The sequence below is a fragment of the Hydra vulgaris genome, chromosome 08, assembly GCF_038396675.1.
Source record: "Hydra vulgaris chromosome 08, alternate assembly HydraT2T_AEP".
Taxonomy (NCBI): domain Eukaryota; kingdom Metazoa; phylum Cnidaria; class Hydrozoa; order Anthoathecata; family Hydridae; genus Hydra; species Hydra vulgaris.
This window is the reverse complement of record NC_088927.1, coordinates 41,342,009-41,356,683: the sequence shown is the minus strand read 5'-3', so window position 1 is coordinate 41,356,683 and position 14,675 is coordinate 41,342,009. Positions and strand designations below refer to the sequence as shown.

Here is a 14,675-nt window from a genome sequence, read left to right as displayed (position 1 = left end):
ACAATTGTTTTTCAACTGTTCAGACTAAAATTTTAATTATTACTATCGTTTCCATTCAATTTACTATCATACTCTTTTATGAACTCCTAATTGATTTTATATTCTTTTCGGAAATTAGTAGAAAATATATATTATGTTGATGTAATATGTAAGTTAAAATTTGAGGTAATCTAATTTTTAATTTCTAAGAGGCTTAGTACAAATAGATTTTTTAAGATTCTGGAATATATGCTTCTTAATATATTCTTATATAATATAGGCGTGTATAAAAAAAAGCGTTATACGAATTTAAAAAAAAACAAATCTTTTTTACTTTCTTTTTTAAATAGAACCAATAGAAGGGTATTAAATGCAGTATTATTTTATATATCAAGTTTATTGCTGTAAAATATATTTAAATGTATTAAATATAGCGCAAGTATAAAAACGAAAACAAAATATGAAGAAATTGTATAGTATTAGTTTTATCACACAAAAGAAAATATATATAGCTATAAATTATTTATAAATATTGATTTTAAATAAATTAGCCCAAAATATCTTCAATTTCAAAATCGAAGGCAGTTTCTTCACTTTCACTTGTATCACTTTCACAATATTAGCATATCAAATAAATTGCCGCCATTTTCAAAAAAAACCAGTAAGTTAACGCAGAAGTATACAGGAAAAATGCACTACTTTAAAAAACTTTAAAGTATGACAAACAAGTTTATCAATCAATTAAGCAAAATGTGTGATTATGCAAAAAAGAAATTGTATTTATAATCTAACAGTTCTTATTATATAAGTTTACAAATTTCCAAAAAATACTGAAAATCCAGACTATAATGTTTAATTCTTTTGCAACACATGCATATTTTGCCTGCTTTTTAACATACTAATTATTTATCTTATAACATTACAGAATAATACAGAACAGTTATAGCTGTTTGAAATAACTTGTTTATTTTTATTTTTTAGTTTTACATCAGAAAATTCAAAAAATATTTTTTTTATAATTTTTTTAGCATACCCTGAATGAAATGAAAATGAAATTTTATTTTTTGTTCAACAAATATAACATCGTATTTATTCTATTAATTATCAATATTTTAGAATTAATTAAGTCTCATTATTGTAAAATAAAGTATTTTTAAGTTAATAAGTAAGTTATAAAATGTTTTTAATCATAATATTTCGAGATTTTTAAATATTAATTGTCATGATGGTATTTATAAAAACAATTAAGAGTTGGTTTCAAACATAGAACAACTTTGCATTTTGAACATTATACTAAAGATTTTAAATCACAATACTTTTTTGCACATCGATGTCTTCCTTCAATAAAATCTTTTTTTTTTTTTTTTGTAATTCACCTTCCCAAGGCCAAGAAGGCCACTACAGATGAGGAGGCTACTTGTGGTTATAACCCTATCCCAATTCTATAACTCCGAAACACAAACCTGGACGAACAAGGTCATTGTGCGGAGAAACAAGTTGAGAGCGGTACTACCAGGGATGTGGTGGGAATCGAACTCGGAACCTCTCACTTAGGAAGCGAGCGCTCTACCAATGATCCATACTATCATACCTTACATCATCATTTATATTTGAATTTGATGAAAATTTTCATAAACACTACACTTACTTGGAAGATTTGTTCCAGGTCTTCCTCGTCTCAGTAGATCTAACACTATTTTATTAGTCAACATTAAACTATGAGATACTTTTAGAATAAAATCTCTAAGCAAAATATTTTTATCTTTACCATCTTTATTAACAACTATGTATATCGACCAACATTTGTCATGCAGACACTGAATAAATAGTATACTATGCGATTATTATTTTGTATATTATGTGTCTTTTTTCTATCATCTCACTTTTAATATTACTTTTCCTGATTCTAGTTTTTTAGGTATTCAATTGTCACTTTGTTATTGTTTATGTTTCATTGTGTTGATTTAAAGCATTTTCTTAATAAATATTAGTACATTTTGGGTACGATTTTTTTTTAACAAATGCTACTGAGAGAATGAGTTAACTATATTCTTTTGTCTATTTTCAGCTTAACTATTTACAACTGTTATATGAAGTAGTAAATATGTCTAGTAGATCCCGCAAGCTTTGTCCTGACTCATTCCGTTATGTTTGTGGTTACTATATTAGTCCAACACAAACTAAACATAAGATTGTCAATGGTACAAAATTCTTTAATGCATGTCATGCTTATTTTGGCATGGCTATGGGAGATCATGACAAATTGAAAAAAAACCACACTACAGTTGTGGCAGCTGCAGATCAACTTTGGAAGGATGGCTGCTTGGAATCCGAAAGTCAATGCCCTTTGCGATTCCGAGAATATGGAGAGAACCAACGAACCATCATGATGACTATTTTTTCTGCATGGTTCACATCTCAAAGTATAAAAAGCCAAAGGATAGGCTGACTCTAGTTTATCCAAGTATACCCTCTTTTATTCAACCAGTTCCACACAGTGATGAATTGCCTCTTCCTAACCCACCTCAATCCAAAGAAGCAGCTGCATATCAATCTGATGTAGACACATTTGCATCCTTTTATGTAGTATCAGAATCACTGTGCTACTGTCATGACATTCGTGGTCTTTTCAATGACATTGGCATTGTTCACAATCCTGAAGAGTTACAATGTTATTAATCGATCCCTGATACCTGTTCAGAAGATTTTACTACCACCCCTTCACATTAAACTAGGTCTTGTCGAACAATTTGTCAAAGCATTAAACCCAGCTAGTGCAGCATTCCAGCATATCCGGCATATATTTCCAAATGTGTCAGATGCAAAAATTTCAGCAGGTGTATTCCTTGGTTCGCAGATTATTAAGTTATGTTGGCATGTAAGGAGCTGGATGATAAAATGTCTGCTGTTGAAAAAGAAGTATGGATTGCATTTAGATATGTTGTTCATAGTTTTTTAGGCAACAATAAGAGTGATAATTACAAAGAGCTAGTGGAAAACTTAATTGTACGGTACGCAGATATGAAATGCAGAATGTCAATAAAGCTGCATTACCTGCATTTACATTTGGAATTTTTCAGACCAAATTTGGGTAATGTGAGTGAAGAGCATGGAGAACAATTTCATCAGGAAATATATGGGATGCAGCTATGACTATATCTGGTGTTTGATATGTGATGACGACAAACTTAATAAAAGAAGTCACATTTTACTGTTCACTTCTAGTGTTTTTTGAGATTTTGAGAGACTATTACATTAGAACATATTGTAACATTATAATGTTACATCACAAAACGTTATGTTACATCACATAATGTGATGCGACATTTTGTAACATAACATAACATTTTTGAACTAGTAAATGTTATATATTGACTAAAGTTGTATTCCATGCAATATGATTATTAATTATATGTTTAACTAAATTTTTGGTTTTATGATCAAACGGTTGATACAATAAAAAAACCAATGTCATATTTAGACTCAGTATACTCAAAATAAATAAGAAACCTCAAAAAATTTCAATAAACAGAGAAAAAAATATATATTTTTTTCATTGTGATATTTCATTAAAAAAAGTTCATTTAAAAAATGTAAGCCATTAAATCATGAGTCAAATTTTCAAAAAAAATTCCAAAATCAATTGCACATTTCACGAGTTTAAAATAATAGAATACATTTATTTTTTTATACATATATATTTGCAATAATGTTGGCTTTCTAAAACTTTTTACAAAATAAAAAATTACAAATAATGTTGTAGCACCTTTAAGATTTGTTCCCAGAAACGGAACCTCAGTTGTTAAGGTTTAAGTTTTTCATATTTAGTTTATGGATCTTACATAACTCCTTTATATCATCTAAAAATGAATATTTCACTGAACAATAGTTAACCTGGGAATTGATTATTTCAAAAGTTACTTTATTATTTAATAGACAGATAAATAGATTTATTTTATTTTGTTATTTGTACATTGATATCTCCTGAACTTTAAATACAGAGTTTATATAGTTTTTGCTATACTTGGATACATTAAAAAAAGACTTAACAGCATTTCTTCCAATTTTATCAAGTCTTTGCATTCTCTCTCTATTTGCACAGAGTTCCAGACCATGCATTAGCGTTGAAACTACTGAAGATTTATATAATTGGATAATTGAAGATGAATGTGTAAATCGGATACCAGACGAATCAGAGTTTGCACTGTTGTTTGGAAATTTGATACCCTATTGATAATAATAAATCTATTTAGTGAGGCAAAATCGAATTTTTCTGTATCCCACATGAAGCCCAGATGATCAGGTTTTTCATTTGGTATTATTTGATGGTTGTCAGGGTTATCTTGCAATTAGTTACTTGTCATTTTCCGGAGAGCAAAAGTTCTATTTTAGAAGCATTAGGTTTTATGCCATTTAAGTTATTGTAATCATTATGTGTTGTTATAAGCCTTTCAAGACCAGAGAGAGTAGAGCTAAGCAGAATGATGTTGTCAGCATAAGCAACAACACCTATGAAGTTTACATGTATAGAATTACCAACAAAGTTATCATTTTTTATAGTTTCAAGTAATTTTTGGGTGTATATATTTTACAAGTGGGGCAACAAAACCGATCCTTGCCTTACACCTTGCTTAAGAGCAAATGAAACTGACTTGGAGCCAAGGTAAGAGACAGTTGCACTACTGTTGTGATATAAAGAAGATACAATGTTAACTATATGGAGAGGTACGTTATTATCAAAGTAAAGTTTATCAAAGAGAAGATTTCAGTTACAAATGTCAAAAGCTTTTTGAGCATCTAGCAAATGTAAGTAAATAGGCGAATTGTTGTTGGAAATACGGAAATGCAGAAATACAAACTTTTTTATGCAGTAATATAAATTAAAATAAGAAAATATAAGAAAATATGAAATAAAAATAAATAAATAAAATATGACTTGAAGGCAAATAAAAGATGAAAATATTTGAAGAGTCCAGGGGAAAAACTATGAGATAACCAAAAATCTCATTTTGAGATATGAGCAAAGGAAACTTTCACAACTGATAAAGACGTGTGCGTATATTAATGTAAGGGCAATTTTAAAACACATTTTTCGTAGGATTGCCATTGTTTTTTTCACTTTCGCAATACGATATTCTGAAAGGCGACAAAAAATGCTACTAGATGGCACTAGCACAATTTTTTCAGACAAATTTGGAATCTCATCGTTTTTCCCCTGGAGCCTTCATATATATTTACATTTGAAAATGTATATTATTGTATGAAAATATTTATATTTAAAAAGTTTATATTTCCACATAATATAATTTATACTTCCGCATAAATTTGTTTATATTTCTGCATAATTTAATTCATATTTCTGCATAACCATGTAATATATAATGAACTTACAGTGGAAGTAAAATCTGTCAACTACAATTGAACTTACAAGTGAAGTAAGATCTAACAATTTTTATTCTATATTAAATAATTATTTAATATACTTATATTAATTAAAAAAAATAAGTAATATCTTTAAAAATAAAAATAAAAATAACAATAAATATCTTTAAAAATAACTTTTACAATACCTTTATAAAAATTTTATAAAAAACTGTACATGCGATTTTTATAATAAAACAAATCGCGCAATAAACAATTTAATTACAAAAAAACCATTAAGTCGCAGTTTCCTTCTCCTTTAGAGAATAAAAGAAATTCTGAAATTTTTTTAAAATTTAAGCAGCAATTAGTTTTACAAACTTAGATAGGAACATTTTCGCTTTTCTTTAGGTTTCTTTAGGCTCGATCGCATTTCTTTAGGTTTTATCGGATATGCCGATAAAACCTAAAGAAATATGATCAAACCATAGTCACAAGAAATATTTATTCTTATGACTATGATCGAACCCCATTCCTGACCATGCTTAAAATATTTTGTTTTTTTAACTTGACCACGCAGTTTGTTTTTACAACTTAAGGCGTTTCAAAAATGCGCAGAAAATAAAAAGAAAACTTAAAAGATAACTTATATAAAGAAAGAAAATCTTAAAGAAAAAAAAAAAATTTAGGCTCAAAAAACTTAAATTGAAAAAGGAAAATATATTTATACTACTTTTTAAAAAAAATTTTATACTATGCGAAATGCTTTGTAAATTATTATAAATATATTAAATACATAAATAATTATGTTTACTTATTACTTTATGAAATAAAGTAACAAATTAATTTAAATGACTGTTTACATCAAACCCATTTTATTTAAATTATCAAAGAATATTATACTTAATTACTTTTATATAAATATGACAAATTTATATAAAAGTAATTAAGTATAATATTCTAAAAAATATATAATGTATTTTTTGATAAGTCTTTTAAAACTTTTTCTATCATTACTTTTATAAACACTTTTTTAATAGCGAAAAACTTTAGCGTGAAAGCAAACATTATGTAACATAACTCAAATTTAATAGTGTAATAAAAAATATTGGTTTCTATAAGCATTATAAAAACTATTACGTTAAAGTTTTTATAAAATGAATTTAAAAGGGGTTTTAAAAGATAAAATATTTGTTTACAAATTTATAAAAGCCATTACACAAAAAATAAAACAAATACTGAAATATAAATTTAAACTAATAATTAATTGCAATGTTTTAATGTAAATGATAAAAACCGAGCTGCTTAGTTCAAAAAAAATTTAATGCTTAGGTGTCTTTAACAAATAGATTTGCTCAAAAAAATGACATTTTATTAACATAGCTTCATTTTCTGTTTTGTATAAAAAATAAAAAGTTCAAAAAATGAAGTTTATATACACTACTGATATTTAATAGTTTTGAAACAACTAAAATAATTATGGATTAAATGCACACAAAATATGGGTAGGACAAAATGACAGATAGATGTCATTTTTTACTGGACAAGTGCCAGACATGTATGGGCCTTTACATCCATTATATATGGTAAAAACCCACATGTATAGGCTTTTTTAATAAAATCCTACATGGGCCTTTTGCAGCCACCACGCCCCAGTTAAAAATTACTACGCACTCTAAGTTCCAAGTTATCACAGAAGAGAGATCGCGTTCAAGATCAGATCACACTCAAGAGCCACTTAAGAAGTAAGATTATCAGGAAAACTATTAATATAGATTTCTTTGATATGTGAAGAAAATTAGCACTTCCATAACTGCTTCTGACTAATGGAACATAGAACCTATTTATTAACAAATCAGCAGTAGTACAAAATAATTAAAATCTGTATTGATTGTTAGAGAGTAAAACTCAAGAGACTGTTGGACTAAAATAAGATATTAGAAAACTAAAAGATCTAGGAACCATAGATGCCATTTTTCAGCAAACAAGAAAACAAGATTCAGTTAAACACTTGTTAAATAATTAAATAGTATAAAAGGGAGTTAAAAACTCTTTGTAATATTGTAATAGGAATGTTATCTTATAACTGTAACAAGAGTTTAAGTGAGAAATAAATTAGAGTGAATTGGATGTCTAAAAAAAAAAAGTTTAAACACAGTATTTAATATCAAAAAAATACATGATCTGCCTAAATGTGTTATTAAAAGTATGTTGAGTGAAATAAGAAAAGATGTTGGTCGATCAGAATTTGAAACCAATGTAGAGATTGATGTGAATAGAAAGTCCCATTCACTAAATCAGTTTTATTGCATTCAGCAGTTGACATTTTAGCAAGGTGCTAACTATACAGAGGTTCAAAAAGATGTAGAATATGTGGAAAATATACCTATGCTTGTTGATAAAATATGCAAACAAAGAGATATTATTATCCAAGAATTAATTGTGAGGATTGGTATTAACGGTGGCCAAGGGTCAATTAAAGTTGTTATGAGCCTTTCAATTAGAAAAACTTAAGGATGAATTAAGGAACCAAAAGGATTTAAGTGTAAACAAAGTTATTTTATTGGCAATTGTCTGGAATGTTGAAGAAAGCATCTACAATTTAGCCCAAATTGTCCACCTTCTCAAACTGCATGAATGGAAGTACTTCCTTGCATCAGATCCTAAGCTTATCAATATCATGCTAGGATTATCTGCCCATGTTGAGAAATATGCATGTGCTTATTGTATTGGAGTAAAGTAAAAATTAGGAGAATTTAGAATCTTTGGTAGTTTATCCCATCTGTATCAACACTTTGCTGATGCAAGGAAACAACACAATTTGACATTTTTAATGTTATCAACCCATGTCTTTTTGATAAGTGCATTGACAGCCTGGTATTTAATTTTATACCTCCACCAGAGCTGCATCTTTATGAGCATATTATCACACAGGTATCAAGAGTACTAATTTAAAATAAGATCTTAACTAAGTTCTTAGAAGAAAAAACTATTATTCAGCATGGCTACAATGGTGAAGGACTAGATGGACCTAATTGTCAAAAAATTCTAACCTCATTATATGAGATAATAACTATAGCGCCACTGAAATACCACAAATGTATTAACACACTAAGAAAGTATAAAGCAGGTAAATATTAATAAGTAAAGTATATTAACATACTTAAAGATCTTAATAAGATGTGTCATTTTATTTGTAGTGACTGAGAGTTGTTTTGGAATGTGATTAGACCCGTTTTATGGTTACAAAATTAGAGCTTTCATCGACTTCATGGACTATATATAATTCGAACAATTTTATTGAAGAAAGGTTTAACATCAATATGTAACTTGGATGGAAGTACTATATCATTAAATATCACTTGAATGATTTTTTTACCGCCATTAGATGTCTGACATCAGAACAAACCTTAGAAGCTGTTCACAAGAATATTAATAAGACTATCAAGAGGTTTAGTGTCTCGGAAAGTAATACTTCTCATGGAATAAAACTAAGAAGAATGGCTAAAACATACAGCTCAATGAGAGTATAAAGGTTATGAATCGGATAACAGTTGATTAAGATAAAGAACTTGTATATATATAAACTACTATAATTTCCTCGTAAATGTCCTTTTAATCTTATTTCTTATTTTTTAAAACTTATGTTAGAAAATTTTTGATAAGACGGCTATAATAGTATACTTTTAAACCAGGCATGTCAAAGTAGCGGCCCGCAGGCCACATGCGGCCCGCAAGACCTTTTATAGCGGCCCCCAACATTTTTATCATTTTATTACATATGGCGGCCCGCAGACATGCATTTCAAAAATGTTTTATTAAAAACAACAATAAAAAAATCACAAATAGTTTTCTGAACTCCTTTATTAAAAAAGGACATGAATACTAAGTTGATTTTCTAACTTTTTATTAAAATTGAAACTCTGAAACTAAAACCATAAAAAATTATAAAAAAATTATGACGATATATATTAATTTTAACAATCAATATGAGAAAATAAGGCGGGTGAATATAAAAAACCAATTGCTTCTACTCAGCGTTTTTGGTGTAATTGTTCAGCTTTACGTGAATAAAGATTTAATATAAATCTTTCAAACTTTTGTTTACGTAAAGCTGAACAATTACTCGAAAAACGCTGAGGAAAAGCGATTGCTTTTTTTTTGTTTTCTGGTTATTGTCACTAAAATTAAAATATCTCATTCAAAACCAAGTGCAAGCAGAAACGTAAAATTGAAGATGAAAAAAGAATTTTTCAATCAAAATAGGAAGTGCTATACTTTTTAACAAGCATTAATGAAAGTATTATTTGTCTGATTTGTCAACAAAAAGTTAGTGTGCCGAAAGAATTCAATATCAAAAGGCACTATAAAACCCATCAGGAAAAATTTGAAATTTATCAAAAAGATAAAAGAATAGACAAATTAAATGAACTAAAAGCCAAACTAAAAAAGCAACAAAATATTTTTCATTTTGTGAAGAAATCAAATGAACTCGTAGTCAAAGCAAGTTATAAACTGGCACATTTATTTGCATTTCATTCCAGACCTTTCACTGACGGTGAATTTATCAAAAACTGCCTAATTAAAACTGCAAAGATTCTTTGCCCTGAAAAAATAAAAGATTTTAACAACATAAGCCTTTCAAGAAATACAGTTGCTGAGCGTGTTAATGACATAGCAACAGATTTGAGAAGTCAGTTAACAAAAATCTGCAAGGATATTGAGGCCTTTTCAATTGCTGTTGATGAAAGTACAGATGTCAAAGATGTTGCTCAGTTGTCTGTTTTTATCAGAGGTTGCAATTTCAAATATGAAATTACAGAGGAACTTCTAGAGCTGATTCCAATGCATGGTACAACAACAGGTGCAGACATTTTTTTTGGAGATTGAAAAAACACTGCACAAGTATGAACTTCCAATTACTAAACTTGTGTCTATAGTTACTGATGGAGCACCCGCTATGATTAGTTTAAAGAAAGGTCTTGTTGGTAAATTAAATGAGAAAATTGGCAAAAAGATAAACAATTTTCATTGCATCATTCACCAAGAAGTATTATGCGGAAAAACAATTGATCTGGGTTATGTGATTAAAAGAATAGCATCTGTTGTCAACTTTATAAGAGCAAGAGGACTAAATCATCGTCAGTTTGCTTCATTGTTGAATGAAAATGACAGTGAATATGAGGATTTACCATATTACACTGAAGTTCGATGGTTATCATGTCACAAAGTACTCAAAGCATTCAATCATCTGAAAACTGAAATATTTCAATTTTTGGAAACAAAAGGGCAAGATATTTCAGATATAAAAAATACCAAGTTTCTTCAAGATTTAGCTTTTCTAGTTGATATCACAAAACACCTGAATGATCTGAACATTATTTTGCAAGGAAAGAACAAATTGGTCACCACAATGTTTGATGTCAGAGCTTTTCAAACTAAGCTTTTACTCTGGGAACGCCAAATTGAACAAGAAAATTTGGTACATTTTGAGACGTGCAAGTCTATGAAGCTGCAAGACCCAAATTTTGAGACGTGCAAGTCTATGAAGCTGCAAGACCCAAATTTTGAGACGTGCAAGTCTATGAAGCTGCAAGACCCAAATTTTGAGACGTGCAAGTCTATGAAGCTGCAAGACCCAAATTTTATGTTCAGCAGCTACTAAAAAAATATGAACAATATAAAACAAGATTTTGAAGTAAGGTTTCAAGATTTCAAAAAATGTGAACCAAAGTTTGCTTTGTTCACCTCACCATTCTACTTTGATATTGAAAAAGTGGAAGAAGATCTGCAAATGGAATTAATTGAACTTCAGTGTGATTCTGTTCTCAAACAACAATTTACTGACGTTGGTGTACCTAAATTTTATTCATTTTTACCGCCACATCAATATGTGCAAACATATGTGCAATGTTTGGCAGTACTTATCTTTGTGAACAACTTTTTTCGCAAATGAAACGAAATAAAACCCCTGAGAGGTCCAGGCTTACTGATGAACATTTGTCTTCCATAATGAAAGTGGTAGCTAGCCAAAACATAAAACCAGACCTTATTAAGCTTTCAGCGAATAAAAGATGTCAAATTTCTGGAAAATCCAAAATTTTATGTTTGTTATTATTATTACAAAATACTTCTTGTTCATTTTTGTTGTGTTCTTATTGTGTGAAATAAATAATGCAAAATTAAACTTCTGTACTTTTTTTAATAATATTGCAGTGATTTGGTAGACTTTAAATATAATTATAATCTTGTTTACTTCAAACCTTAGCAAAAGGACAGTTTGGGTTGAAGAGTTACACTTCATTCATAAGAAAAATAAGTATTAGCTTGAGCGGCCCTTATAATATTTCCTTAGGCTAAAGAGGCCCCCATACCAAATTGAGTTTGACATGCCTGTTTTAAACTATTAAAAATATTTGTAGCTATTATTTAGATTTAAATTCATATAAAATATATTTTTCTTAGAATTTTTAATTTAATATCAAAATTTGATTGAAAAATTTTTTAAAAATAATACATTAAGACAGGGGTGGCGAAAGGAAATAATAATGGGGGAGGGTGCTAAATTAATTTTACAAACTTTTTTAAACTAATTTTAATTGCTTCAATATTTTCTTAAATTTATAGGGTAAAATATTGTTAAATAGTAACACAACTGTAAACATATAACTGTTATTATTTAAAAATAATATCAATTTTGCAGTGGTTTTTTGTTGATTTAATGTCATTTGCTATCAAGATTAAACATTTTGAAATAACTGACTTAAAGGTTGATGGGCAGGGAGGGTGTTGTAATACCAAAGCCATTTTTAAAAATTGAGGAGGCTGAAGCCCCCTTAGCTCTTCCTGTTCCGACAACCCTACATTTTCAATAACAGTATTAAGTATTATACATTATCATTATTATTTTAAATTGTAAGATTATTTCTGCTCCATAGAGTCTATTTAAGCTACCTGTTTTAAAGATCTTGTGTAATCCCTAAAAATAATTTTTACGTTTAGTTTTGAGATTTTGAAATTTTTGTTGTATAGAACACATTTTGGAGAATAGAGTAAATATTTTTTCTAATGTTGTTTTAAGAACTATCCTACTGGATATACTAAAAAAATCAGTTAATCGTAAATATAAATTACTTGAGTTAATTGCTTAGTAATCATATAAAAATGTTTGCATATAATATTTTGATAAACTTTCGATTATTTCTGTTTTTCTATTTTTTTACATTTGATCACTATTATACTGTCTATTTCATCTTTTATATTGATTACTTTAGATACTTTAAATCATGCAGCACAATATGAATATTGATTGCAAATAAAAATATATTTATACTATAACTCAATATTTAATTTTTGAAAATTCAATAAAAATTCCATTATGACATCCGTAAAACTTGAGCAAGAATTTATATATAATTTAATATGGGACATAAAATTTGTAGGGGTATGTTTTTACAACTTTCTGACTTAATTTCAACTGAAAATGATTTTATACATTTTACTCAAAAAGCTTTATAACTAATAAATTATGTTAAGGAATATCAAATACAGATACTATTTACAAAAGGAAATTCAACTTCATAACAGACTTGAGTGTATTGATTTCTGCCTTTAGACCAAAATATGCAAACCTCTGATTTAAAATCTTTACACTTTTTAATTGTGCAAGTATTTAAAATTTTAAACCGTAATACATTTATGATTTAGCAACGTTTTCAAAAATGAAAAAGAGCTTGTTTAATCATCTGAGCTCAAAGTGATATAATTAGATAATATAGAAAGTCAGAGAAAACAATTAGGAAAAAGTCTAGTTTTTGTACCTAATTAAAAATAAGTAACTGTACATAATCTATAGGTACAGTTACTTATTATACAACTATAAGCATAACTACTTTTTTATTTTAAAATATATGTTATTTTTAAATCAAAAAGCTTTATGCATAAGAAATACACATTAAATATATACGCCTACAAATAACTTAAAATATTAAATGCATACGTAATAAATATATAATTACGTTTTATTTTCAGGTAAAGAAAATAATAAATTATGTCTAAAAAAAAATTATAAAAAGTTTACTGTGCTAATAAGACGGCAAATGGTTAAGGATCGTGTAAAAAAATTTATTAAGTTTATTTCAGTTCCTGATGCAGCCCCACCAAAACTTCTGTTCTCCATTTTTCAAGTAAATAATGCTTGAACCTAATAATTACGTGCAGACAAAACAACGTCAGCGCTTTAAAGTCGATTTATTTATTTTGCGTGCGCGTATAGACAGTCATCTCACATGTCCATTTAAAAAAAAATTATTAAGTCGCGCGTCTTTTTTTCTTATCCTGATGTTAGAGTACAATACAATAATAATTTTTTCAAAGTTTTTACAATTATTCAACAGCCCCAAATTCCTGTTTAAAAGAGTAGCGAAATTTCATGCATTTATTACTAACTTTATGAAGAACCTAATTAATATTATCATATGATTTCAAAAAATTTCAACTGTTATAATTTTTATTGTTGCTTTCTAAAGTATTTTAGTGATAGGAATCACAAACCAAGAAATATGGTATGTTGTTATTAACACTGGATTAACATTCTGAAACATTGCACGCATTAAGAAATCTGTTGTATCTTATTTCTCTCTGGAAGGAGCGACAGAGCTTGTTAAAGAGTATGAAACGCGAAGGTGATCATGATGGAAAACGTTGTAACTTTTTAGCCAAGTTGGAATGACTATTTTATATTGGGTCATCTGATGACATACAGTAAATAAAAAAATCCAGACTTCTAGCGACCCAAAAGAAAGATAATGACATTGCATTTAATTTTCTGATTTAAAAAAGGAGAGAAAAGCATCAATAAATAATTTGAAGTAATAATTTAAAAAATCAAGTCGTGGTTAGCCAGAAAAAAAGAAAACGTAGAAAAAAAAATTAGAAATGATCAGGATGATAAGGACAATGCAATTGTGTGTGCTGTAATTAAAACATTTCGTCGATCTGGAGATCTTTCAGTTAGGATTTCTGTCTGACATTAGAAATGTCAGACATTTTTACTAGCATGACTAAACTTGTTGCTTTTTATAAAGCTGCTTAGAACAAAACTTTATCGTGTCATTCAAGAAAAGAAGACTTGTACAAAGCTTGAATATCGAACAAAATTTTGACCGGAAGAAATTTGTTTAATATCAGGAACGACAACGCCGGGGTTGGGGGGGGGGTAGCACGTTTTCCGTCACTTTTTTCAAAAGGATTTATATATATATATATATATATATATATATATATATATATATATATATATATATATATATATATATATATATATATATATATAT

The 14,675-nt window shown here is 28.1% G+C and overlaps 1 protein-coding gene across 1 annotated transcript in view; it reads right to left on the bottom strand.

The window, feature by feature from the left end:
• The window catches only part of LOC101240375 (synaptogyrin-2), a 31,363-nt gene extending 17,756 nt beyond the window's left edge, over nucleotides 1–13,607 (bottom strand). The window contains exon 1 of the mRNA XM_065803750.1: nucleotides 13,421–13,607. Within this exon, the coding sequence (XP_065659822.1) occupies nucleotides 13,421–13,519 (99 nt within the window). The 5' untranslated portion in view covers nucleotides 13,520–13,607. The remainder of the gene's footprint in view (nucleotides 1–13,420) is intronic.
• Nucleotides 13,608–14,675: the final 1,068 nt, after the last annotated feature.